The sequence below is a fragment of the Xiphophorus hellerii genome, chromosome 7, assembly GCF_003331165.1.
Source record: "Xiphophorus hellerii strain 12219 chromosome 7, Xiphophorus_hellerii-4.1, whole genome shotgun sequence".
Lineage (NCBI taxonomy): Eukaryota > Metazoa > Chordata > Actinopteri > Cyprinodontiformes > Poeciliidae > Xiphophorus > Xiphophorus hellerii.
Genome location: NC_045678.1, coordinates 20,966,396 through 20,994,095, shown reverse-complemented (window position 1 = coordinate 20,994,095; position 27,700 = coordinate 20,966,396). Strand labels below are relative to the sequence as shown.

General features: G+C 36.2%; 1 protein-coding gene across 2 annotated transcripts in view; it reads right to left on the bottom strand.

The window, feature by feature from the left end:
* The window catches only part of erbb4b (erb-b2 receptor tyrosine kinase 4b), a 288,387-nt gene extending 279,683 nt beyond the window's left edge, over positions 1-8,704 (bottom strand). Inside the window, exon 1 of one of the 2 annotated variants that reach the window (XM_032567977.1) lies at positions 8,195-8,704. In XM_032567977.1, the coding sequence (XP_032423868.1) occupies positions 8,195-8,273 (79 nt within the window). In that variant the 5' untranslated portion in view covers positions 8,274-8,704. The remainder of the gene's footprint in view (positions 1-8,194) is intronic. The other variant, XM_032567976.1, reaches the window with a different exon arrangement.
* Positions 8,705-27,700: the final 18,996 nt, after the last annotated feature.

Below are 27,700 nucleotides of genomic sequence, written 5' to 3'. Positions count from 1 at the left end.
AAGATTTAACAAGATCTTTTAGTTACAACATTTCATTCAAATGAAAACAGAATTATGCAAATGAAGTTCATCTTAAATTCCATATAATGAATGCTTATATACTGTACATGTACTGTATTTTCTCCCAACATGATTTCCCAAGTTAATTTCTGCATAGTCAATGACTTAAAGCAATTTGACTGTGCTGTAGAATAATTAAAATTTAGGTTGGCTGTGTGTTATTGAATATGTGTTTGGATTTTATGGGGGGGGAAAATCAGATATTTTAAAAATGAATTTGGAGTAATTTGAATTCCAATTCCTGTCCAATTATAATTGCAAATGAGTTTGATCTGTTTGTGTTGTAAAGTGCTGGGAATTGGTGCAACATAAATACATTGAACAAGTCTTAAAAATGTAGAAGTATGGTTGTGCTTTTCTTTCAATAACCTCAGAGAGTGAGAAGGAACCTTGCAGCAACAGTCACGCAGGGATATCAAACTCTCTCAGAGAAAATGCATGTGTCCATATTATTTGTCTTAACTTCTTGGATTTTCGCTCGCATTGATTGTATTGCAACACAGATAAAAGGCCTACATCATTGCAGAAGCTCTACATTGTGCTTTTTCAAACTCCCTTTGTAGGCCAGACGCATATATACCAACCTAATTAAAGTGCAACTAATGTGTATTGTAAAACATATCCAGTAAGACTTTGGTAACAATGTCTGTGCATATGAGAGCTTGCTGCACTACCTTGTTAATGAAGGACTTCCGTTGTTGTGTATTTAGAACTCCAGCGCCCGAGTTATGCAGAGACTATCAGTCTATTTGCATTTCTCGTGTGTCTTTAGCTTTCTTTTTTTTCCTCTCACACAGAAAGACTCAAGCTTGCTCATCCTGCAGTCAACAAAAATAGAAAGCATAACAAAAAAATAATACTGATGAGAAGAGAAAGAGGAAATAAACATTCAATTTCTAATGTACCTTATCAAATGTGATTTATTCTAACTGTTAGAGCCACACTTACTAAAATACATTTTGAACATGGCCCAATTAAATAAATTCACAACATTGGTGACGCATTGATCCTTCTCTGACATTCCTCACTAAAAGCATGTTTAATAACCAAGCTGACAATGATGCATGGCAAAACACATGCACATGTATGGCACATTCATAACTGCAGGTGATAAATGAGGGTGCACGAGTTGGTAAAGGTCAGAGAGGATATGATCCAATCATTTCTGCTGGCTGCGGACAGTCTGGTTATGAGCCCATCAACAAGTCAAATTGAAAAACTGTCTCCATTCTCATCCTCAGAAAAAAAAATAGGACAACTATGTTAAAACAAAGCATTTTGCAAGTAAGTAAAACATTTTAAGCACAACATTGCAGTAAATGAATTAGTAGTGCAAAAAAAAACAGCATCTATGCATTACAAGTCACAAAAGCACTTTTGGGTAAAACTCTGCATACACTTTAGTTTCTGGTGCACAACTCCAGTTTTGGTCATTTCATACCAGGCTTTTTCAGGTATATAAAATAAAAATCCACTCCTACTTGGGCTATCTTTGATGATCCTCATAAGAAATACAGTATATCTCTTCTATGTGGGGTACCCCAAGGTTCAATCCTATGACCCCTCTTATTCAATATTTATATGCTCCCACTAGCTCAGGTTATAACAGGAAATATTAGCTACCATAACTATGCAGATGACACACAGCTCTACATTACGATGTCACCAGGGGACTCAGAACCCATCCAATCACTGAACAGATGCTTAGAACAGATAAATGTGTGGATGTGCCAAAACTTTCTCCAGCTGAACAGAAACAAAACTGAAGTTATTATTTTTGGACCTAAAGATCTAGAGTGAATGCACAGCTTCAGTTATTACAACTAAAAACCAGCGATCAGGCCCGAAACCTGGGAGTAGTCATGGACTCTGACCTGAACCTCCAGAGCCACATAAAGACAATTACAAAGTCGGCCTTCTATCACCTGAAGAACATTTTCAGGATTAAAGGACTAATGTCTCAGCCAGATCTAGAGAAACTCATCCATGCATTTATCTTCAGTCGTATTGATTATTGCAACAGCGTCTTCACAGGTCTGTCCAACAAATCAATCAAACAGCTGCAGCTGATCCAGAATGCTGCTGCTCGCGTTCTCACTAAAACCAGGAAGATAGAGCACATAACGCCAGTTTTAAAGTCCCTACACTGGCTCCCTATAGCTCAAAGAATAGACTTTAAAATACTGTTGTTAGTTTACAAATCACTGAACGGCTTAGCACCACAATACATTAAAGATCTGCTGTTGTTGTATAAACCTTCCAGACCTCTCAGGTCTTCCGGTTCTGGTCTGCTCTGCATCCCCAGTACCAGAACCAAACAAGGAGAAGCAGCATTCAGAATCTATGCACCACAAATTTGGAACAAACTTCCAGAAAACTGTAAAACAGCTGAAACACTGACTTCCTTTAAATCTCGACTAAAAACCCACCTGTTTAGGATTGTATTTGATGTTTGATGTCATGTTTTGATTGTTGACTCTATGTTGCAATGTGTTTCTGTGTTTGATATGATGTAAAGCACTTTGAAATGCCTTGCTGCTGAAATGTGCTATACAAATAAAATTTGATTTTTGGTTTGATTTGATATAAAGCATTTGCGATGGAATTTCAAATTTAATTCATAGCACAAAATATTAATTAATTAATTAAAATCTCAGAAATCCCTTAAAAACTAGTATGTGTGTAAGAGTTAGTCAGACGTCAAACAAAAACGTTTACAGGGCCTGAAATCTACTGCAGGATTACGGATACTGTGCATTAAATTATTGATTCTTGCAAATGTAGTTTTTATAAGGTGGAAAATTCCTGCTTACAGTCACAGGGATGTGTAATAACGTAAACGTTTGCATCGGTGCCACAAATTAAAACAAAGAACACTTCTATTATTCTAGCGGTTTATCCTCTCTAAAATAAAAAATAAAAAACTGTTGGTTTTGCATGGAATACTCATCAAAATGCAAACTTATCAGCTGAAAGAGAGACTGCTGCCAAAAAGCACCATAAAAAAAGTGATGGCAGTGAGGTCGACAATGACTCAAATACTTGGAACCTCCAACAGACAATGATTATGTAGCATCAAAGAAAGATAAGCAACTCAAATAAAATTGTCTTCCTAACTGAACCAGAATATATCCGAGGCTTAAACAACAATGATTGAATAAACTATTCCATTTAAAAAACTAAAGATTCTACAAAATATAAACTTCGCTGTGCATCTCAAATGAAGTCTCCTACAGAGTAGTGGTGTAAAAGAAACTTGAGGACAATTCAGCAAGAAAAATTTATCTTTAAAGCAACTGAAGACATGCAGATGGAGTGTGAAGAGTCAACGTACGGAGGTTTGAACCTGCCAAAGTTGGCAATAAATGTAGAAATAGATAAATGGCTTAAAAATTGTGGTAAATATTCCATCCAAAATATACAATTTTCCTAATTTACTTGATCAATGTGATATCAAATAATATTTGTTTTTCATTTAACAGTATTAATTTATCATGATTATTTATTTTCCATTTCTAATTTATTGTTTTACAAATTAAGTATGCTTTTTAATTATTTTTTCCTCCTGTATTTAATTAATAAATTCCTATTCATTGTCAAATTTCTATTTTTAACATAGTTTGTATTTATTAGTTTTTTTTAAATCTAGAGAAGCTTTTTCAATCATACATCAATTAATTTTCTTACTTTTGTTTCACTTTTGTACTCTTGTTTTTAATCCCTCAGTTTGTAAGCGATAACCTGGCAAAAAAGTCTGGGCAGAAGAAGGAGTCTGGTTGGTGGGCATTTAGAGTCAGCTTCTCTTCTACTGGTCAAGATAAAGATCCAACCTCTATGTTAGGAAAAATGTACAGATTTTATTTTTATTGCCAATTTTGGCAGCATCAGTCCTCCATAGGACAAAATGAGCTTCAACAAATGAGCTAATTTATTGCAAAAACAGTTATTCTGGAAAGATATGAAAAAGAGACAAAAGAGGGTGAAAGAAGGGATAGAGGCAAGAGAGAATGATTAGCGGTGTAACCCAAAAAGTTAGGGAAAGAGGCAATAAATTATAGCAATGTAAATAGTTTATATTCTCTCTGATGGCTGATCAGCAAAGACGTGTCAGCTCTTAATAAAATAAACAGCAACTGAAATAAATTGAGAATTTTGTTATAACCAGAGAAAGGCTGTTGGATAATGGCTATAAGAAACTAAGCTGAAAGTTGCTGTGGTGTTATTATTGATACCAGATATAGAACTTAAAATTATATCTACACATTAAATCAAACTCCCATAAGAAAACGTTATTGACATAGAAACGTTTTCGCCTTCCCTGCCCTTCAGACTATCAAACTGGGTATTCATCAATCCTTTTTTGAGATAGTGAGGATTTACAGAGAACCCTGTGGTTTTCACCATTCTCACATTGAATCCTGTGTGGATTATTCATCCAGAAAGTTGTTTTTTTCAATCATTTTATTTGGCTGAAGAGTGAAGTCCCCAGAGAAGACTAACACAATAAATTACAGTCTGTCGTAGTTTTGTCATTCTTGTAAAGAAGAAAAGTCGACAAATGTTCCCAATGAAAAGCAAAACTCCAAAGGATTATATTTAATACGTTTTCACACATTCTAAATAATAACATCTTGTCAGCCATGAGGTGTTAACAGGATTTTTTTTTTTTTTTACCGGAAGGAAAAAAATTAAGAAGAAAATATCTTTATGAAAAAGGACCAACTGCCAAATGTTTCTCCTCATATTTAACTTAAGGGACAAAAACACAAAGGTTCACAATCCTGTTCTCAACAAATGGAAGTGAATTGGTACCTAATCAAAGACCGCCATTCTTCTAATATAAAGCCTAGTGTCAGCACAGGGTCAAAGCTCCTTTAACAAGCGACAGCAGATATGACTATAAGAGGGCTTTGTGACATAGTCGAGCTGTGTAGGTCGCTAAATGTGTCACCATTCTTTCGCCTGGCAGTAACTGGCAGAAGAAAACACACAAAACAGAAAAGTATACAAGACACCTCAGTCTTTGTTGTGGAACCAGAAAAACTGAGAAGAGGAAAAGGAAAAAAAAGAAAAAAGTCTCCAGTTTCCCTTCGTTTTTGCAGTGCCCAAACCTTGCAAATATTTTGATATACAATGGACCCGAATAGTGGAAATGCTCATAACAGTAAATGCTTCAAATGAAAGAAGATTTAGCCTTTCATTCAGAAAGAAAAGTGGAGAGGCACAGAACCAAATTTGCTTCAGCATGAGGCTTCTAGAGTGAGTGATAATCTATTGATATTGAGCCACTGAGTTTTATCAGTTTTTAAGTCAGCACAGCTATCTACCAGGAAATTTGTGGTTTTTGCTTTTGCCTACAAAATCTAGGGACATGCCAATTTCATTTTACATCATAACTTGGCATCTGCCCACACTGCTACAAGTATCTGATTCAAGAACCATGATTTCGCTGTGCTTGATTGTCTAGCTGACATAGCCAACCTGAAATCCTCAACTTAGCTGTAGAAGTCTGGTCAGACAACTCAAAACTTTACCTCTAACATACAGTCAAGTTACTAGTCTTAAGGTATACTTTAGGTTTTAAAAAGATACACTTTCAAACCCACTAATATCTTCCATTATACTATTCTTGTGCCCCTTCCCAATGTGTTGCTTCACAAAGAATTCCAGCTGGCTTCAAAAAAGGCAATCAGAATTCCCTCATCTTACAGAAAAAAAAAAAGAAAAACAACAAGTTGGCCATTTGGACATATTATTGGTCACAAAAACTTGGACAAAATGTATGTTTTATATTTTTTCTCATCTTAGTACACAAGAGGAACAAGTTTTTAAAAAGTACTTTATTGAAAGTGCTTTTATTAAACTCGACTATTTTGATCGTCAAGGAAAATGTTTTCTATCATGTACTTACTACAGTAATCAGGAAATTCTGCCCAGAGTGCCACCAGATTTGAGATGCTTCTGCAGAAAACGCCAAGTTATTTGTGAAAATATAAATGCATACGCAATTAACACCAGTTACAAACACAAGTCCATAAAAAGGTGGCACTTTGAAGACAAGAACCACTAACGCAACATAAATGGTGAAGGATTTTTACATTAATTTGTCATTATGGCTCATTAAGAAAGACAAAAGCATTCATTAAAAGAAAACCTCAAAAAATGAAAGAAAGGAAAAAAAACATCTGTGAGACAGGCGCGTGAGCATGCAGTTCAGCACACTCGCAAGAAGTCGTTCGCGCGCGCTCTGCTCGAGCTCACGCACGAGCGCACACTAAGGGAAATTGTCTTCTCCTTTTTTCCAACAGACAGAAGTTAATCCGCGTTTATGCCAATTCTCGCACTGATATTTGTATAATCCGTTCTTCCTGCGTTTGTCTGCAGTCCTCTTTTGTGTCGCCTTTACTGCTTTTTTTTTTTTTTTTGCAAAGCACATTTACATAATTTAGAGTTCTGCTGGCGGAATGGCATAGAGTTTTTGCTTTACCGTGAAAGTGAATTACTCTCGTCTTCTCCCTCCTAATCCTGGGTTTCGCTGCAGGAACACGGGTGGGAGAAGTTCCGACACTCTTCCACTTAAACAAATTTAATATGTGCCTTACTCGATTTGTTTGTGCACAAAAACAACACTGAGAAAATGCAAGCTGTATAAAAGCATATATACTTGGATTTAAAGGCACGGGTCCAGCAAGAGTTCAGCCAACGTCATTATTTTCCTACAAAACGTAATCAACGTTGCGTAGAATTTTACATTATTGCAACTAAAAGTGAGCAAAAGGATAGCTTAGTGCAAACTTGCGAGGATTACTTTTATTACTTTCTCTCCTTAAATTTAACTCTCCCACAATTTTAAAAGTTAACATTTTTAACTTACTTGTAGAACAAGGAGATACAGTTTGAATGGGTAAATAAAAGTCACAAGAACAAATTGGCATTGCAGGAACAAATATATAAAACTGTGTTCTGATTAATCAGTCGAATGGATAAACAGTTCTTTTTTGTATTTAGCGTGTTATTTAATTATGAATTTTCATTGTTAATTAATTCCTAGTAAATCAACACCCAGGAAGCGGAAAGAAGAAAATGTACTTGTACTCCTATTTATCGCAAGTATTTCATTCCAGTCCGAGTTTGATTTTCTCGTTTTTTGTCGAAACCAAAATATGATTTTGCATTATGATGATCATGATTATGATGGCGCTTTAGCCTATTTCATCTCCATCAGGAGCACATCACCGAGTGCACCTTATGCCGCCCTGTGCGTAAAGAGCGTCATTGCACTGTACAAACAGTACTTCCACTGTCAAGAGTGGAAGCCCTGCATGTGCGCGGAAATACTGGCTGTCAACAGAATGCCTGAGGGAAGCGACAGGGAGGAAGAAAAAAGAACTGATTTTTCCCAGCTTAGTTGTTTTTTTTTTTAATGCCGGTTAAAGACTGCATATGGGTGGGCGGGTTAAAGAGTTACACAGCACAACACTAACACAACAACATGGGACTCATGAGAGGCAATCAATGCAGAAGTAAGTCGCGGATGTCCTTTGTCTGACAAAGCTTGCAGAGCAAAAAGCTGCTACATGTGAAACCTGCTGTCTTGCAAACCTTCATCCAATTAATTGGGAAACAAAAAAGGATGTCTCACACCCAATTATCTGGGACAAATCAATCTGTAAGGGTAGAAAACAACGGAGTATCAAAGCAACTTTCGCGACAGTTGCGCATTTGACAGCCTGCTTATCCACAGGAGCAGCAGCAACTTTGTCCGTTGCTGCGCATTTACTTCGCGCAAAGGACGCGTGTGACGGACATCAAATGCCCTAATTCCAACAGTGTAGCTTTGTAAAAGAAGAACAGCAAGTCCCTCGATTGGGTTCATCACAAGTAGCTCAAAGCTACGACCTGCCATCTGCTCAGACCAACACACGCGCTTCAGCGGAGCAGAGGGACTCTAGTTGCTGTTGTTTCAGACAAAACGAATACATGAACATAGTGTTGCTTATGTGTAACAAGAAACTGTACTGATGAAGAGAGTAAAAGTAAGCACGTTTCTGTTGCTGCTGCACTCGATTCGCACCTACCAGCTCCAATGAGACACCGGGAAGGGGGGGGTGGCAAGCACTTGGCTTTTACTCACCTGATTGTGGAGAGACGACCCCAAACAAGACGCTTGTCAGGAGAAAGCCGAGGCAACACAGGACAGACGTTTGCTTCATTGTTGTGCTTGGCAGGTATCTCCTTTTAAATTCACATGTCCAGCGAAGTATCCCTCATTCACAGCAAGAAAGGATGAGTCGCTTTGGGTTTTTGACGGCTCCTCAGACTGCGAGTTTGTGAGCACTTTGTGGCTGCTTCTGCACAAGTTTACAGTTTGTCCAACTGTTCTTTGCGTCGTCTCTTTTGTGCCTTCTGGCTTAATTTGTCACTGACGCAAGAACAGAAATGGTGGAAAATCAGCTTCTAACTCACGCACTGAAAACCAAAAGCTTGCCAAAAAATTGCGTAAAGCACTGTACTCATACCATTACTCCCCGTCTTAGACACAATATGCAGCTGCAGACTCGCATTCTCGAGACACACCTCCAAGTCCCTGAACTCCTCCCACCCGCGCCCTGATTGGCACAGGTGCCCGACGATCACCTCAAACTCCACTAGACTCCAGCATGGTGCGCCGTCCCATTGGTTGGCACAAGACGCGCGAGACCCCCCATGAGTTCGTGCTTCGGCTGTGTTGCACCTGTCACCCTGAAAACAGCAGAGATAAATTCTGGGATTTATTGGTATCATAAGTAAAATAGAGCTGACTACTACTTACCGGTGGCTTCCTTGCATTTGGACAGACCTCATCAGGATCCGATAAGATATAGTTTCATTTTGGAAGTGTCGGTATGCTGTTGTGCTTTTCTTGTGGAGCAGTGAAATTATATAGAACTAGAACAGATTTAATTAACAGTCTTGCTTTATTTATGTGCAGCTCTTTGGGAATCACTTTCCTCTTCATTAATTTTCCTCATTTAAAGGCTGATGTCAAGAACAATATTTTGACTGCAGCATTTTGAACCTGTTTTCATTCTAGCATAGCAAAATTATAATCGATGGCAATGTCAATATGTTTAAAGTATTAACTAGTAAGACTCATAATCGCAAAAACGGCGTGAAATATTGTGTTTATCCCCATTCCATTAAATAATTTTCAAATAAGATTGGATATTACTGTAGACTGATGAGTGTAGATTAAGATTCACTGAAGACATTTAAGCGAGCAAATCAATGAGAAAGATATCAGCTATATTAGTTGAAATAACTCACCATATTTAATCACAAATAAACACAAAATATAATTTTTTGAGAGTGGGGTGGAATGTTTGCGGTATTTGAGATATGCTTGCAGTTCATCAAGACTATTTGTTTTTCAATTCTAGATTTTATTTATAGTCAATAACACCAAAAAAGAGAGAAAAAAATACCAAAGAGTGCTTCAGATTACACCCCTACATTGAAAATACTGCCAACTAGTGGTTGAATGTTTGATTTTATGACGGAAAAAAATATCCCATTTGATCCCACAGTAGCAGATTAAAAAGGTAGTCACAGATACACAGATATCATATATCATATGTTATATAATGACAAAATTAAATTAAAAAAATAATAATTTCCCTCTGGGCAGAGGGTCATGTTTGAAGAGTAATTTTTGAACTGTGATGCTGTAATGAGAAGTGAAGTGGCCATTTTTTTAACCTTGACAAAACCACTGACATCTGGAAAATCTCATTCCATTAGCATAAACACAGGGGAAAATACTGAGTATAAAGTAGTTAAAATTATTCAATTTGGACCCATAATGGTCCCAGGGTTATTTGGTTTAAAAATTCTGCATGGATTCTACTAAAAGTGAAAGATGCTTTACCAGAAAATGGAACATTCAAAATATCATTGAAACAACAATTGTCTAACTCCTCCTTATGTGTTCCTACTGCAACACAATTTATTCAGACAGAATTTGCTCCTCATTATTAAATCCTTAATAATGAGGAGCAAATTCTCATTATTAAGTTCTTAATAATGAGGCTTAATTGCTTAATTCTTATTTCATTAAGTCTTATTCAACCAGAGAAACATCTAAAACATCAATGGCATTGACCCCAGACTCTGAACTCCACTGACCTAAACAGAAGATCTAACATTATAAAGACTTTATGGTCTCTCAGAAGATTAAAGAAAGGAGTTTGCAGCCTATTTTTGTTCTGAGTCAAAAGAAGAAATTAAAGGGAGAATAAATTCAAAATCTTTGAATTTATTTATAGCTAGGCCAGTAAGCTTCTAGCAACTAGACCCAGCAGAACAGAACAGGAAATGAGTGCTTTAGATAATGATAGGAAGTTACTGTGTAATACTGGAAATGGGTCCGAGGTAGATGAAGGTTAATTGGAATATTCTGCAGCTCTACATTCAGACAAAAAAGCACAGTGTATGAAGCAAGCGAAAAATAATAAGCACAACAGAATCTCCAGGTTGAGTAGGTCTCTTTGATCCCGTGGACCAGAGGTCTAGGGTGTTGAAGCAGAAACACATCTAAACGTTGGAGGATCTCGACCAACCTGCAGATGCTTCCTAAAAAGTAGTTTTCATGAGGGTCTGAAATACCAATCAGATACAGGCTTAAGGGTACCTGAGAGATAATTTTCAATGAGCTATTGAGCTATAAAACACTTTCTTCACAGAAATGATTGATCAAAATCACAATCTATTACAATATCCAAAACACAGTTTCATGACCTTGGATGTTTTTGCATTCAAAGTTGCAATCGTGTAATCATTCTAGTAAATGAAATTATAGTTTCACATTCAGGGTTTAACAAGTTAGCCAGTATTCCAGAGTACAACTCATCTGGGATTACTTCCCACATGTTAGACAATCTTCCTGACAGAGGTCATCACAAAGTTTAGATCAAGATACTATTGTGCTTGCTGTGTTACTTGCTCTATACAAAAAGTAGTGACTTTGTGGTGACTGAGAGTTAACTAAGAGTAAGCAAAACAATGAGACAAAAGGTTATTGCTTTCACCAGCTGGTGCTTGCTTTTTGCTCTTTGGGAGCAGGTTAAATGCCTCCTGGAGTTAAAATATGCCCACACATCTGGGCCTATTTGCGACTGCATGCCCAACTCCTCTTCTCCTCTAACTTCCAGTCCAACTTTGTTTGACTCATGCAAAAAACATGAAGACACACTGAATAGTCTAAGTTTTATACGTCTCAAAATAGTTTTTTAAGGCCCAGAGGGAAAAAAACATCTTAGCAAAGACAAAAAAAACAACAAAAACTGATTATTTGTATTTGTTAGATCAATTCATATAATTGGAGTTAAGCTGGATTTTCTTGAGCAAAAAACAAATTTTTCAATTTCATGCTCAACTTGGGCCTCGGTGGCTCCTGGGCCAGTGTTTAGCATTTTGATCAATGTCCTTTCATCGGTGGATGGCAATTTACGCTTGAAATATGACCATAACCAGGTGTTCCGACAGGACAATGATGCCAAATAAACAAGAAAACTAATTTTAGAAAGTTAATGCCAGCCATCTTAATTTCCTCAGAATCACTTTGAACTAATACCAATTGAAAATGTGTGAACTTTGCTTGAAACGAGTAGCAGGAATCCTCTTTAATGAGGCTTACCATTTCCGGTGTCAGCAAAGGAGTAGTCAAAAGGAGCAGCCAGAATTATGCAAGAAGCTCGCTGATAGCTATAAAAAGCATATGATTGAGGTGAAACTTTCCAAGGAAAATTTAAATGAATTTTGGTGCATATATTTAAGCCTTTCATGTGTATTGTCAACTTGTGTGGATTAGAAAAAAAATCATAATAAATGCACATTTCTGCATCCAACCAGTATGTTTAAAATTCAGGATGTGTCATAAGTTCATACGGAAAAAGAAAAGATCAAATAAAATCTTAAAAGTCCAACATCTGAGAAAGAAATTCCACAATAAATTTGAAGTTCCGTATCCAGTTTTTATATTTAATATTAACGTAACCTGAAATACATCAATATGGCTGTATGAAGTGAAAACTTTACACCACAATCGGAATAGAACAGTTCAAACAAATTCTTGAAAATCTCAAATATGATATATCTATTTAAGCTGAATTGAATTTTTATAGCACCAATGAGTAAATGTCAAGGCACTTTCCAGAAAATAAAAAATCTCCAACGTATATGCAAAAATCTAATATCAATTCAATCCAGTCCTGCAGACTATATGGAATATTTTTATGCTATTGAACCTTTAAGTCCATCAGCATGTATATCAATTCAAGCAAAGGTCGGCGCTCCCATTTAGGACAAAAGGTTAATATTGGTATTCATTTTAAATTCATTTTAGCCATACTTAATCTGAAGGAAGTAACTCCCATTTCACTTTCCCTTTATGGCGTGTAGTATCAGCACTAATTCCTTTAATGCAATAAACATTTATTTCCTAGCTGTCATGAGGTCACTCCTCCCCAGAGACCACTGAGTACTTTAAAAAGGAAGTTACACAATTCTCCCGCCTACATCCCTTACCTCATTCGTTGCTTTTCTGTTCTGCTATCAGAAAAATCTGCCAATGCAAAGCAACACTTTTGCAAAGCAGGTTGGAGTCAGATTCAGTTTTTACTTTGAGGAAAGTCAAAATGCTCTGCTGTTGGATGCAATATGAATAGTGCACTGAACTGTGAGAGGCACTTCTTAAACCTTTGCTGCAGTATTGACCCCTTTCCAGTGGGGGGCAGTCCGTATCTTCTCACCCAGGTCACAGGACCAGCCAGTGTCACAGCGGGGAGGGGAGCGGGAAGGTGGACTGTTCAACCTACCACCAACTTGCTTCCTGTCGGTCTGTTTGACATTGGCTTCCTATCACACAGAAGCTTTATTAAATATTCCTTCGCAGAAACGAGCTTTTAATATTACTGACACCACAAATGTATTAAGAAATATGGAAAAATTAGATCTGGCAGTGTGCAATGAGAAGAGGCTTCACTCTAAATATGCCCCAAATGGCTGCCATTTATCATTTTTAATACCAAAAATGCAATTTAGCAACACTGTGTATTTTCATTATGCATTATACATTACACTTTAAGAGCTACCCTCTGACAGTGTCAACCTAATGCTGTCAATTAGGTGTTTTATTCCAGGGATTATGAGAAGGAATAAGACGGCGGTTTCATGTGTTGTTCTCGCCATTCCCCAGCACCCGCTGTACAGCTAATCTAATACATAACCCCCTGATTTGTTTAATGGATGAGACTTTGCTACTGCAAGAAGCACGCCAATAAAAGCCAGGCCCTCCAGAGGCTATTGTGCCTCATAATGATGCCAGACACACAATATGAGCGTTATGAAGCAATTTTTTATCATGCGGCGCATTGTTTTGCTCTGGTGGAGCCGTGCAAGTAAAGGCAATCTCTCCCTGCAGCATAACGCGCCTCCCGCACACTTAGATAAACCTTCAGTGTGATAAACTGTCCCAGCTACATGTTGTAGAGAATAAAAGAAGTTTGGGATAGAATTGCCATGATGATGCGAGTCAGATGTGGGCTTTTTATTAACTTATGTTTCTTTCTCACTCAGTTATCGCTTACTTTGTTTTTTTGTAGGAAGGGGTAATTACAAAAAGGAAACAGTATTTTCAATTTATGTAATTTTAAACCCTACATAAGACCAAAAAGAAAATAATTTTTAAATAGAATGGACATCTTCATTAAAAACTGGTCAGTAGAAAGAAGCAAAAGGTCTCCTGTAACACAGCTGTGCAGACTTAAAACTAGTGGAAACAAAGTTGACCAACAATCAGCAGATGGCAAGACTCCCATATAATCACTGACCATGGAAATGTCAAACTGAACCTTAAGCAACTTTAATTCATTCCTTGACCTTTATTTCCAAATGAATTACAAAATATATAGTTCAAAAGAGGACTTTGGACCACTGAGCAACAGTCTAGTTTCTTTCCTTGGCCCAGGTCAAACATTTTTAACATTGTTTGTGGTACAAGGAGTTGTTTAACACAAGTAATACTAGATTTTTATTACATATTCTGTATACACTTGTTTGTGAAGGCTCTTGAGGCACTGACTCCAGCTGCAGTCTCTATCTTGTAAAGCTGGGTTATAGTTCATAATCTTCTCAAAGACACGGTTATCTACATTGCTTGTGCAACTATTTCTACCATATTTCTTTGTTTAATTCATCTTAGAATTTTATTGGTTGTGTATTATAATTAAAAATACCAAAATAAGGACCTGAAATACTTCAGTATATTTTTTATACAGTTATCACTTTCTGGATTCAGTTTCTAAATAGCTAAGCTTTTTCGTGGCATTTTGGTCTATTGAAATGTGTCAGTACAAGAAATAATAAGAAACACCAAGTTAGATCAGTCATTGTCATTGGACTCCAGAACATAAAAAGAATGTTCAAAGCAAGAATTGTGGGAGCAAATCCTCCAAACTCAGTACTTAAAAAATGGCAACCATTTCACAAATCTGTACAAAGGAAAGTATGGCAGGTGTTGCAGGACAGTAGGGCCTCCTTGCATGTCTTTTCTCTGCCTTACTGCAATAATAGAGGCAAAAAGGAGATTTCTTTTCTTGGAAAAATAATATAAGAAAGAAATTTAGAAGCAACTTCCGGTTTGGGGATGCCTTTGGTGAAAAATGAGAGGTAAAAAGAAAAAAAAAAGTTTGTTGATTAGATAGCACTAAATTTATCTGCTGAATAACATAGCTAGAAGACATCTCAGAAGGTTTAAGACATTTCTCTACTCTATTGGAATGTTAATGCAGTTCCAGGGAGACTATTTCCAATAATCAGTTCATACACAGCCCAATAAAGCCATCACATCCCAACTCAGTCATTTTTTCTCTCATTTTAGTTCATTTGCAGTACATATGCTTCACTTCTTGGTGTATGTACCTAAAGAATTGATAATCACACTGAATCAGAAGTGAATATGGGACCGACTGTTATTTTTATAAACAGAAGGATAAACAGAAATAATGAGAATTTTTCAAGCATAGATTGCCATTGATTATGCCAGTTGACATTTCACGCTGTAGGCTGTTGTCAAGTCTCACAAGATAAACAGCAGTGATGCATCATTTGACATGTTGACTGATAAAAATTCAATCAGCAGCCACCTCCACCATCGTGCTGCTCTTTATGATTACTCATTGTTAATGGACACGGTTTTTTTTTTTCTTTTTTCTTTTTTTGTTCAAATACAAGAGCAACTAGACCAACTGTGCTTTGCAAATGTGAGATACAGAAAAATTTAAAAAGTTTGAGCAATTAATTTGGATATCCGATAAATTGTAAATCTTTTGTAGGCAGAAATTAATTCCAATACTTCATATAAAAACAGAAATGAAAATGCATTGTGCCCGTCTCACTAAAACTGTGAGAGGCTAAAGTGTTTCATATTAATTTAACTGTGTATTTTTTTTTTGTCCAATCTGTGTGGTTTAACTCATCCACAAAACAGAACAAGGCCAGATCACAACAGAAAATTGGCTCTGCAGAGAGAACCATCAGGCTGACTTCCCCTCCTTCAAGGGTTTGTATGTGTACAGAGTTAGTCTAATGTGGAGTCTGCTAATGTCTCAGCAGACTCCACACAAACTGTTTAAACTTTTACCTTCATAGCTACAGAGTGCTATTTGGAAAAAAAAAAACTGCCACCACAGAGACAGTTGCTTTGTAAATAATGACAGGTTATGACATACAGTTGTTTTGAGCCATCAAAAATATTTTAGGTCAAAATGAAGCATATAAACTAAAGATGTCATCTTTACATTTTATTTGAAAAAATTGTAAAGATGAATTTAGTGACACAAAATAAACACATTCCAATGATAATGTTTGCCTTGATTAATTAGTATGTCTTGATAAAGAAAGGTCAAAAAACAAAACAACAAAAAAAATTGAATCACAATTACACAGGTAATTTGGAAGGGGTGTGAAGGGCTTTAAGTGGTTAACCATACATCAAACTACTCTGTTTGTAGCGTAGTGGTTGATAGTGGTAAGTGTTTCATCAGGCTAGGGGTTTACAAGCACAATACAACATTCAAAACTAGTAGTTTTCCTGTGGAAGCACTGCTGATAGTGAATACGTGTTAACTCACATGTTCAGTGTACATACAGCTATGCTGCACTACATGAATGTGGACAAATATTTTTGGCACATCATGGTGAAGAGACAGAGTCAATGCACAGACAGCCACTAATGAGAGGTATGTATGAGAAAATTAAAAAAAAACAAAATTTCCAAACTCAGGGACAGAAAAAAAAAACAAGATGCATGCAACTAACTACTGTAGATGTAAATTAGGTGCTGAAGAATAAAAATTCAAGGGCTTACATAAATGGGAAATCGTGTGATATACATGGGGATGATGAGGAATCATACGAGGATGGTGTGAATAAAAATTACTGGTGAGAGTACCAGAAGGCAGACTAGTAACGAGAGAAAATATACATATAATAAACCAAGAAAGGTTATCGAAAATAAAATGCAGGAATAAGAAACAAAATACAAAGGAATACACCTGTATGGCCAGATATTTCAAGCAATAATTAACAGCAGGGAACTGCAGAAAATGGCAAAAGCTGAACCAAAGTAAAAATACAATAGATCATTGTAGGGACAAATCTAAAGGAAATAAATATTTAGGAAGGGGAACACACAATGAACTAATATGGCAGAAACTTGAATAAATTACCCACAAGAAACAACCAAACCAAAAGTCAAAAACCCAAACAAGAGTTGTGACACAACCTTAAATGCTCAAACATCCAAGTCAACTTGAGTTAATGTTCTATTATCAAATCAACTGATGACAGAACGATATGCAGACAGACACTACTTTTGTCAGATAAGCATAGATAATATTGCTGAAGTGCCCTGCGTCTATTGAGGGTTGGCCTAAAAATGCAATGCATTTTACAGACCATAATAGTAAAAAGGGACCTATCACTTCTTTATGTTTTTAGGGAGTTTTTATTTAATATTTTCATGTCAACGCCCTGAGGCGTGAGTGACTCCATGACAGTTTGAGTATTACTCATGTAGATTTGATTTAGCACCGAGTTTGTTCTTCTGTTCCTTGTAATTTGCATGCAGTAAAACTATGAGACTACTAGAATTATATAAAATATCACCCATGTTTGTTTCCTATTTGTATGACACTAAGAAGAGTACCAGGACTTATTACTGATCTGAACCCAAATTTTATTGAAGTAAATCCAAGTTTCAAGTGTCTCACCCTTACCATCTCTGTGTGATCACAACACAAAACCTAAAAGTAAAATTAAAGTAGCTGCATGGTCTACAAATTCTGAGATATTTATATAAGTAATCCAAACAGACATAAATCCTAAAAATTGCCTGTTTCATTTCTAAACTTGCCTGCTGTCACACTCCTGAAAAAGAGCTTGCATAGGAGATTATTTTTCTTTATGGGGGACTTATGTGCAGCCATTTAAATGAAAAAGAAAGAAGTTAACATGAATGATATTGCTCTGATTATGCGTGTTTTATCCTCAAAGCCTCTATACTCCGCATATTTTCTGTCACCAGACTCATATAGTGGCTAAAGAGGCAACTGAAGCTCCGACTAGGCCCACATGAGCTTGACTCAGTGAGCAATCAGCAGCGTTAGCGCATTACACACACATGATTACGTGGCCATTTCCTCCATGAATGAGTCTCATCAGAAGTCACTGAAGAATCCACTGAGTGTGTAATTGTTTCCCATTAGGGGAAATGTTGACTGCCATTGAGTCGCATCTCACTGCAGAGTTTGCTGACGAATGCACTCTGTCCACTGAGTGAAGCGGGCTAATTCGGCTCCGAGTGGTGATGGAATTACTCAAAATCCCCAAACCACCAGAACAGTGAGGGTGGTGCAGAATTTTTTCCTTTCACGTTTCTTATACTGCACTGCAGGGGCAAAAGCTCAGATGTTTCTTTGTTCACTGAAGTGACTTCATTCGCAGAGAGTAAACACCTTTAATACAGTGGGATCCCCTGATGCAGCTGTTCTGTTCCTTTCCCTGGATCCATGTATGTTCATATCAAACCAAACTTTAATCCATATGCACCACTATTACTATTGAACATACTCTTCAAAGGTGAATAATTGTCAGCATGTACCCTTTTGAAGTTGTAAATGTTATCACTCTTTGCGGAGAATAGGTGGTCAAAAGTTCAACTGAGGCCAGCTTTGTCAGGTTAAATCTAAAGATGAAGTGGAGAGAGAACTTTTTCCTGATATACGAGCGCTACATTAAACTGAGGCTCCTGCAGCAACAGCAGTTTTCAGGTTCTCTTTACAATGCTGCCATCTACAGAGCGATTCTTAAAATTGCTTCATTGAGCATAGTTTTGGTGAAACTCCTCAGCAACACGAATCTTACCTATCAACGTTTTTGTGATGCCTGCAAAGCATCTAAATTGAGTTATTTAAATTAAATGGGTTTTCATCTACAACATGAAATTTGTGTTTTGTCTGTACACACCTGTAAAGTTAAGACAACATAAAGTGCATCTTTTTTCTTTTTTTACATGCATCTGGTAAAGATGTTTTAGGGTAGAATATCATTTGGGGATTTTTTTAACCCTTTGATGCAAAACATGGGTCAAAAGTGACCCGGCTGAGTTTTTATCTTCTATATCTTTGCAATAAATTAATTTCATCATTCAGTATTCAAGGTATTCCTCAATTAACTTGTTTTTGATCATCATACATCCTTAATTATTTTTTTCCTTTCTTACTTTTTGAACAAAAACCCTTTTTGTATCACTACCCTTCTAACGCACAAAATGGGTCAAAAACGACCCGCATTCATTTTCCAGGTTACTTCATGTATGGTTGAGTGTTTCTATGATATACTTTTGAAATAAATTAATTTTATCATTTACTTTTCCAGATATGCAGTAAATATCTTGTTTTTGTTTACCACAAATCATCATTTTTATTTTTTCTTTCTTAAGTTATGAACAAGCACAGCTTTTGTAATTCTACATCAAGTTTACACACATGGGTCAGAAACGACCTGCATGCATTTACTACAGCATTTGGTGGGAACTGTCCTTGTGTCTTGACCATCGTTGGGACTCTTCGCCAGAACAAGCCTGACATACCATCTATCATGAAGCCATCCAAATCACGGGAGCTTCATAGCTCGGAATTTGGATTCCATGGCAACATGACCATGGTGAGCTATGTGCAGAAGAAAGGAAAGGCTGTTGTCCTACTGAGCACCATGCATGATGACAAAGCAGTGGATAACAGCAGTCAGAAGAAGAAACCAGAAGTGATCCAGTACTACAATAAAACGAAAGGAGGAGTGGACACAATGGATCAAATGGTTAGCAACTACACATGTCTGCGGAGAACAAGGAGGTGACCCATGGTTCTCTGGTACAATATGCTGGATGTTGCCACATTCAATGCCTACACCAACTTCAGTGCACAACACCCTGATTATATGGGTGGTGCGAGTAATGCACGACGACTATTTATCAAGGAGCTGGGCAAAGAGCTCGTCATGCCACATATGAAGAGGCGCATGGAGGGCACACTCAAACTCCAGAAGCATATTATTGAGGCAATGGGAAGGTGTGGGTTAAAAAAAGACACAGCCACCACTCAGCTACAAGAGGACATCAGACAGGAGGGCCAAAGGAAGAGGAAGAGGTGCGCGATCTGCCCAGTTTCGAAAGACAAAAAAGCCAGCAGCTGGTGTTCCCAGTGCACTAGGCTGGTGTGCAAGGAGCACAAAAAATTAGTGATCATTTGTGAGGCATGCAAAAATTGAGATGGCAGTTTGTGTTCTACTAATGTGTTCAGTTGTGTTTTATTTTGTTTGGTCACATTTCACCAGCTTACAGTTGCTCAACCACAGATAAAGTTCAGTTCAATAGCTGTTATCTGTTATCAGGATTTATGTGTATGTGTGATAAAATGACAAACGTGTTGCAAGTATTAAATAAATAACTGTTTGGCCCCATTCACTGCTAAAGTAATTACTTGAAACATTTTTTTTTAATAGTATTAAGACATTTAATTTTAAATCACACTTGGATGACCTATGTATAGTAATATAAAAATTATGTTTGTTCATAAAGTAGGAAATAAAAAAATAAATTAATGATCTGTGGTAATTAAAAACAAGCTATTTAAAGAATACTTGGAATATTCAATCATAAAATGAATTGATTTCGAAACACAGAGCAAAGAAAAACTCAGTCAGCATGAAATAACATGGAAAATGAATGCGGGTCATTTTTGACCCATGTTGTGCATTAGAAGGGGTGTACATATGTTGTGCATCAAAGGGTTAAAAAAGGGAAAGCAATTTTTTACAACATGCTTCTCTCTTTTTTTGTGCCAGAAAATGTTAAAATTCTGAACTGATTTAAAAATCATGCACTATGGGTCTACTATTAGACAAATTTCAAACATTTTGTTTTTTACATTTACAGCACTACTTAATTGAAGAAGCCACATAGACATATAATAAAAAAATTATTTCAAATGTGAATTAATGCAATCAATTGAATTGAACATTTCATATTTGAAAAAAGAAAAGTAAACCAGTCTGTTACATCAAAGGCCTTTGATTGAGGAGACTCTATGCAGATCTAGCTTTATAAGAAACAGGAAAGCCACTAAAACTTTACTTTTTTTAATTTTGTATCATTTTTTACTAAAATGAGAAGGGCCCATGGGGTCACAGGTATCAGATCCCTTACCTACTAGAATGAACAAGACAATTTATTTTTTTCTGCTTTTGATAAATAAAAATGTTAAATCATAAAAAAAAAAAAAAAAACATAGCTCATAGTTTAACACTTGTCTCGTGAATTTCAGGAAATTAAGCATTTAAATGTTTGCTTTAAATAGAAATGTTAAACAGATATGGCTTGAATAAAACAAGCAAAACAGTTCCAGCTATTTTCTCAGTAAAATTACTCTTATGTCCCTTTAAGCAAAAACAAGCTCAAAATCAATATTCAGGTTTAAAAAACAACTGTATATGTTTGGTAATACAATCTATCAGGACAACATTTGCATCTATTTACCATTTAAAATAATAATATGTATTTACTAGTGGTGTTTTCCAGATTTACCTGTGAACGTCATTGTGTTTACGTGTGTCTGAGTATGGCAAGTCGTTTTAACATAAATTCGGTTTCGTCTGACTATCCGTAATTACATTCCAGATATCTAAAAATGCATTTTGACTAGACAAAACTACATTTTGACTATCCGGAATGGTAATTTAAGACATCTGCATTTACATTCTGACTAGTAAGAATAATAATTCGAGATATCTTCAATTAAATTTTGACGAGTCAAAATTCCTTTCAAGACATCTCAAATGACGTCACCGGATTCGTCATTGTAAGGGTCACACATCCGTAATTACAATTTAAGATATCTTGAACGTAATTATGACTAGTCAAAATTACATTCTTAGATATCTGAATAAACAATTGCGTGGAAGTCCCTTTGTGCTGTCCAAACAGTTGCCTGCAGAATTTGATGTTTCCTGCACAAAATTGACAGTAAATGCCACAATGTAGAAAGAGCTCGGCAATGTTGGATATTTGGAGAACGGAAAACTTCATGGACTTTAAAACGGATTTGACTAGTCAAAATTACAATTCAAGATATCTTTAATTTAGTTTTGTCTAGTCATTATTTGCTTTTAAGATATCTATAATTTAGTTTTCACTAGTCAAAATTACATATCTCCTATCCAAAAATACATTTAAGATATCTTGAATGATGGAGTCATTAGAGATATTTTAATTAGAATTGTGACTAGTCAAAACTAAAATCGAGATATCTTGAATTTACTTCATGACTAATCATAATTTAATTGTAGATATCTGAAATGTGTATTTCAGATAATCAGTAATTCATTATAGATATCTTGAACTGAAGTCTCCATACAACTTAATGGTAAATCTGACGTCATTTCGACTAGTCAGAATGTAATTAGAGATATGTCAAATACGTATTTTGTTTAGTCAAAATATAATTAGAGATATCTTAAATCACTAAAACATCTAGTCATAAAACAATTTGAGATATCTGGAATGTAATGTAAAACCGAATTTATGTTAAAATTGCTTACCACAGCCTGAGCCTGAAGCTGACGCAGGTGTTCCTGGTTAAATTAAAAGTTCACTTTCCGTCTCCTCCACGTAGGGTCTCAGCTTTACAAGTCCTCTGAGAATCTTCTTCTTCTTGTGTTTTAATGGCGGTTAGCAAGCAATGTTTTGGTGCATTACCACCACCAACTGGTATGGAGTGGGGCTTGGGATACTAAGTTGTTACAGAAAAAACAACCTAAAAATAAAATGAAATGAAATGAAATGAAATTATTATATAACGAGAAAAAGATAACATAAACGATTTCCACTCCAAGAAATTAATATTGTCAAGGTACCTCAGTAAAAAGAATTACATATCAACACAGAAACTTTGTCTGAAAGGTCTTGCGTAATTTCCAGTCGTAATTTGTTATTCTGTAAATCTCAGACCAGATCTTGTCTGTCAACAGAAATGGTGGAAAACAATAAAACATGCTCCTCTATTTCTTCCTGAAAACAAAAGTTACTTTTCCCTGTAGCATAACATGTAAAACTGAACATTCATCAATTATTTTATGAGCACGAGCAATGTTATTTTCAGGTCAGAGTTTCATCCAACAATTTACACAAAACCTTAAGCTGTTTTATTTATTCCATGTCGTGACCATAACTTGCATCTGAGAATCTTGGCAAAAGCAATAAAATTATTTATATTTCTCAACTGTCTGCTGGAAATATGAATATGAAGATTTTTCTAGTTGTTTTTTGTTATTATCATTATTGTTTCTGTTAAATTATTTTCATATTAATTTTCTTTCTATTTTATTTAATTCTCACTTTTTTCAGGTTGAGTTGTTAGTTAACAAGATATGTTGTGAAAAACCCCTATGTAAAAGTACCATTAACTCCTTGCAATGCATAATTCCAAATAATGTTCTATATAGTTCCTAGAGTGAAAGCTTCTAAAAAAACATAGGTGGCAGTTGGGAAAAAAACAACATAAAATACATATATCAATAAGTTACCACTAGATGGCAGGAGGAGAAAACATCTGAACAGTCTTGAAAACAAAGGAACAAGTATTTGATTATACAAAACAAAACATAGAGATATCGTTATTCATGTGTTTTTATGTGAATATCGATTGTTTTCTACCAAAAGAAATAATAATTATCATAACAATAGTCTGGCAAAAAGACCACAGAAAATGACTTTCATAAATCTTAAAGTGTAATTAGTCTGAGAGAAAAGCGAGCCTTTAATTTGAAATTCTTTAGTGTTAGTTTTGCACATTTTGAATGGTACAGGCCTTTCATTTTGTTTCATTTCATTTTCCCTCTCATTTAAAATGCTTAAGCGCTGCTTCAGAGTGTGTCAATTTTTCCGTTTCCCTCACTCTCCTCTTGACCTAAGAGTCTGCAACCACAACAAAAGCGCTGACATTTAAAAAAGAAAAAGAAAAAAACAAACCTAAAGGTAAGAAGCATGCCAAAAGTACTTATAGTAGCAGTTTTTTGGGGGGTTTAATTTTTGCCATTTTCCTGAGCTGTAAGTAAGTAAAAAAAACATCAGCAGAAAATAAGCAGTGTTCCCATTGAATAACCATAAATTACATTGAAGCAGTAACTGCTTTACGTACTATGGAGTAATTTAATTTAAATATTTTTAAATAGTTGTTGTGTTTACAAACATTTGAAAACATTTATCTGTCACTTGCTATATCTACAGATCTTCCTGTCAGTTTATTACATATTATGTAATAAAGTTCATCATAATTATGAAACAAGATAATGGTGCATAATTTGACAAATTTGTTGAAGAAATGATCATTTAAACAGTAAGATGTGTATATTCTTTCAGCCTAATTAAGTCAGTTAAAGTTTTTTTCACCTTATTTTGCTGTTATTACAGCTGCATCAGTCTATCTCTACAAGCTTTTCATTGAAGTTTTCAGCTCATTCTGTTTTAACTGGACCATTCTGCCTGGTCAGTCAGCAGTGCATTTCCTAGAAATATGCTTTGATCTAGACCATTTTATGTTGCTGTATGTTTAAGGAGTTAGCTTGCTGGAAGGCAAACCTTTGCTCCAGCCTCTGACAGGTTTTCTTTTAGGATTTCCTATATTACTTTTCATTCATCTTTTTTGTTAACTTTGACTAACTTGTATGTCTGGTCAAGAAATCTATCCCCACAACACAAGGATGACCTCACTATATGAAATAGTGTGCTGACGACAAAGTTTAATTTTACAGCACACATGCCTTCTTAGAATGTATCAACTTTGACCAGTGTTTTCTGTCCTTAGCATGACATTCTCAATCGAATGTCTGATAGATTTCTTTCAGCAGTGGCTTCTCTGATTACAATTCTCCTTAAGATATTGTTTTAAAACCCAACCCTGCTTTTTCCACAGTTTAACTCTTCACCTGTTTGGTGTGTCCCCATAATGTTTGGCACTTAATGTCCTCTGTCAACCCTGCCTCTCGTTCAGTGACTGCTGGAGATGTGCCCTATCACCCTCCCCCCCACGCCCAGCCCCCCATAAACCTTGCAAGGATAATGATTGATTTGGATATTTGGATGGATGTTCTCTAATACAGATCTGATGCTGCCATGAAAGAACTGTGTTTAAACAAAGATTAAATTACACACAGATTGTCTCCGTTTAGCACCGAGGTGACTTTTAAAGACATAATATTGGACTACATTTTACTTAGGGTTATCAGAGTAATTAGAGATAAGCACTCTTGTATGCTACAGTTTTTAATGCTTTTTTTTAATAGTAAGAAACAATGCTGAAAATACTGTATAATTTTCCTCACATTTCAAAGTTATGATATACTTTGTGTTGGTATATCACATAGGAGCTCAGTCAAACAGATTAAACTCTGTAGCTGCAACATGCAACATTTTTAAAAAGTTCAAGAGGTCTGAAAACGTTTTCAGTGTACTGTGTTTATACGTAAAGAACATTGCATAGGTTTTTCTAACCTACATGTTGTAATAGGAAGATAAAACAGTGTCAAATGGCAATATTTCAGTCTGAGTAACCAGCTTTGTCACTGTTCTGTTCTGAGAAAAATAAAAAAAGCCAAACAACTCCAGTTTTCTGGCAGCTTCTGGCAATTCCTCAGTACCATGTCAACACACAACCCCGTGTGTGATCCTCTGTGTTGATACCTTACAAGTTAGCTACAAAGTAGAACAAGAAAGTGCCTATTATTCAACACCAGATTTCATTTTGAGTGTTACCACTCAGTCGAAAACATGCTAGTAGAAAAGTTACTCACTCCTGGGACTCAGTTGAATTCAGTCATTGCATGTACCTGATTAATGACAATGAGCAGAAACATAAAGAGAGTGTAACACGATGTCTCCCAAGCCACGTCAAATGGAGCAACCTCAAAACTGACATTTCTTTGTTTTTGCACTTAAAGGTTTACAGTATGTGAAGGTGCCCTTTAAATTTCTCGTAATTTCTTGATAATTTTGAACCTGACTCTTTCTACTGACCCCTTTTAGGTCCCACCCCCAGCAAAAGAAAAGCTGTATCATCAGTCAAATTGAAATTGGTTAGAAAAACTGTCAAGTCTTATTTATTCTTGGACATTTCAGTGGTTACATGTGCTTCTCTGTTTGTTGTCTGACATTCAGATTAGACTGGATATAGCCCTGAACTGATGAAACTTCCTTCTCTTTTATTCTTGTGTGAAAAGGTACAAGTTTTGTCTTCACATTTATTTCCTGTTTTCAGTTCAGCTCTTAGCAGCTGTGCATCCATTTATGTCAAACCACCAAGTGTTTGTAATCCTCACATCCCAGTCTCCCGCAGTGAACCTGTGGCTGCCTGCTGCATGACAGCCCTCATACCCTATCTTCTATCCCAATGTGTGTTTTCTTTCTGTTCGGGCTGATCCGCAGGTGTGCGCTGCTACGTAAACCCCAGCTTTCTCTCTTTCTGTCACATTTTCTATCTTCCTGTGTCAGATGCAGATTCTTCCCTCTTTGTCTCAGTTTCTCTGTTGTTTCTCACTATGTCTTTCCCACTCTCTGTCTGACTTCCCAAGAAGCAAACAGTGCAAGCTCTGCAATGTTTTCTGTGCTAACTTTGCAAACTCTTCCTTCCTGCCTGTGCTCCTTCTTTTTACCCATTCTGCTTTTTGTCTGCCTCTCACACAGTAAAGCATACCTGCAAAATTTTACTTCTTACTTTATTTAGTTGTCTGAAAAGCCTCTTTCAAGTAGTCTTTTTTTTTTTTTTTGCACCTCACAACCCTCGTCACCAGACTTGACTGCACAAAGCGGGTAAAAAAGTGGAAGTTCCCTTCCTCCCCACATAACATATAGACCTCGGTCTTTGACCACAAACCAGCCCACCATTACCCATAAACCTTTGCACCAAGACACCAAGTCTCAGTAATGTGCTGCCTGCACAAGGTGTAAAAATGTTGGCCTCTGAAATTCAAACTTGGGCGTTTGATCTTTACTCTTCTGCAAGAGTATATTTATTTAGAAATATGTTATATTCATTCTGCTAATTTGCATGAGAAAATAATCACAAAAATCACACATAAGTAAGCTCAGTGCATCTGATCTAACTATTTTCTTACCTCTTGGGGTTGTGGCACATATCTTAGAGCAATCATCATGCATGTTTTCCCAGTTACTCACATTACAACCAATGCAATAAGCTACTGCACAAGATATCATTTTCTACCATGCTCAAACTAGCTTTGTTAACTTCTTAAAATATGGGTGTGTAACAGAAACTAACTAGGATTGTGGGCTGTTATTTTGTGTGTGTGCATTTCCGTACATGTCTTCACTGGTGTGAGTGCAGGTTTAAGGCCTGCCCAAACATCCACCTGGCAGGAAAAACAGGAATGGGACTCAACATCAGGCAGTTGTGCAACCCTGCAGAGGATTCATGTAATGAAAAAGAGAGGAAGAGAGAACAAAAAAAAAGAATTTAGAGCTGCTTTGTTACCTTAAAATCCTGAGCAAAGGTTGTGCTGCTTAAGGATGAAACCCATCTCTTTATACAGTTTTTTTCAATGTACTTAAATGTCACTAGAATGGCTTTGACTTATGTTTACATTTTGTACGCTCCTAGAATGTTGGTCACTCAAGAGGTGTGAGTTTGAAACTAATCTAAGTGTCTAGGCGTGGATGTCAGTAGTTTCCAGTGGCGTTTGCTGCCTCCATGGCTTTTGTTGTCTAAGAGGAGGTGTAAAAAGAAATAGCATGACCAGTGGAAGCCAAGGGAGGAAGTCTTGTCTAACCACCAATCTGCTGCTACTGTTTGCACTGCTGTTTTCTAAGATTGTCTTATAAGTTCCCATCACCATCATGTTTTTATTTATCTCTAATAATGTTCCCAATTTTATGTTCCTGGTGATTTTTGAAATTGTTTGGGCAGAATGTCAATATCTAAAATGTTTAATGTTTTGCAGCATACTTCAGTAGGATGAAATGGTTGAGTTGTTT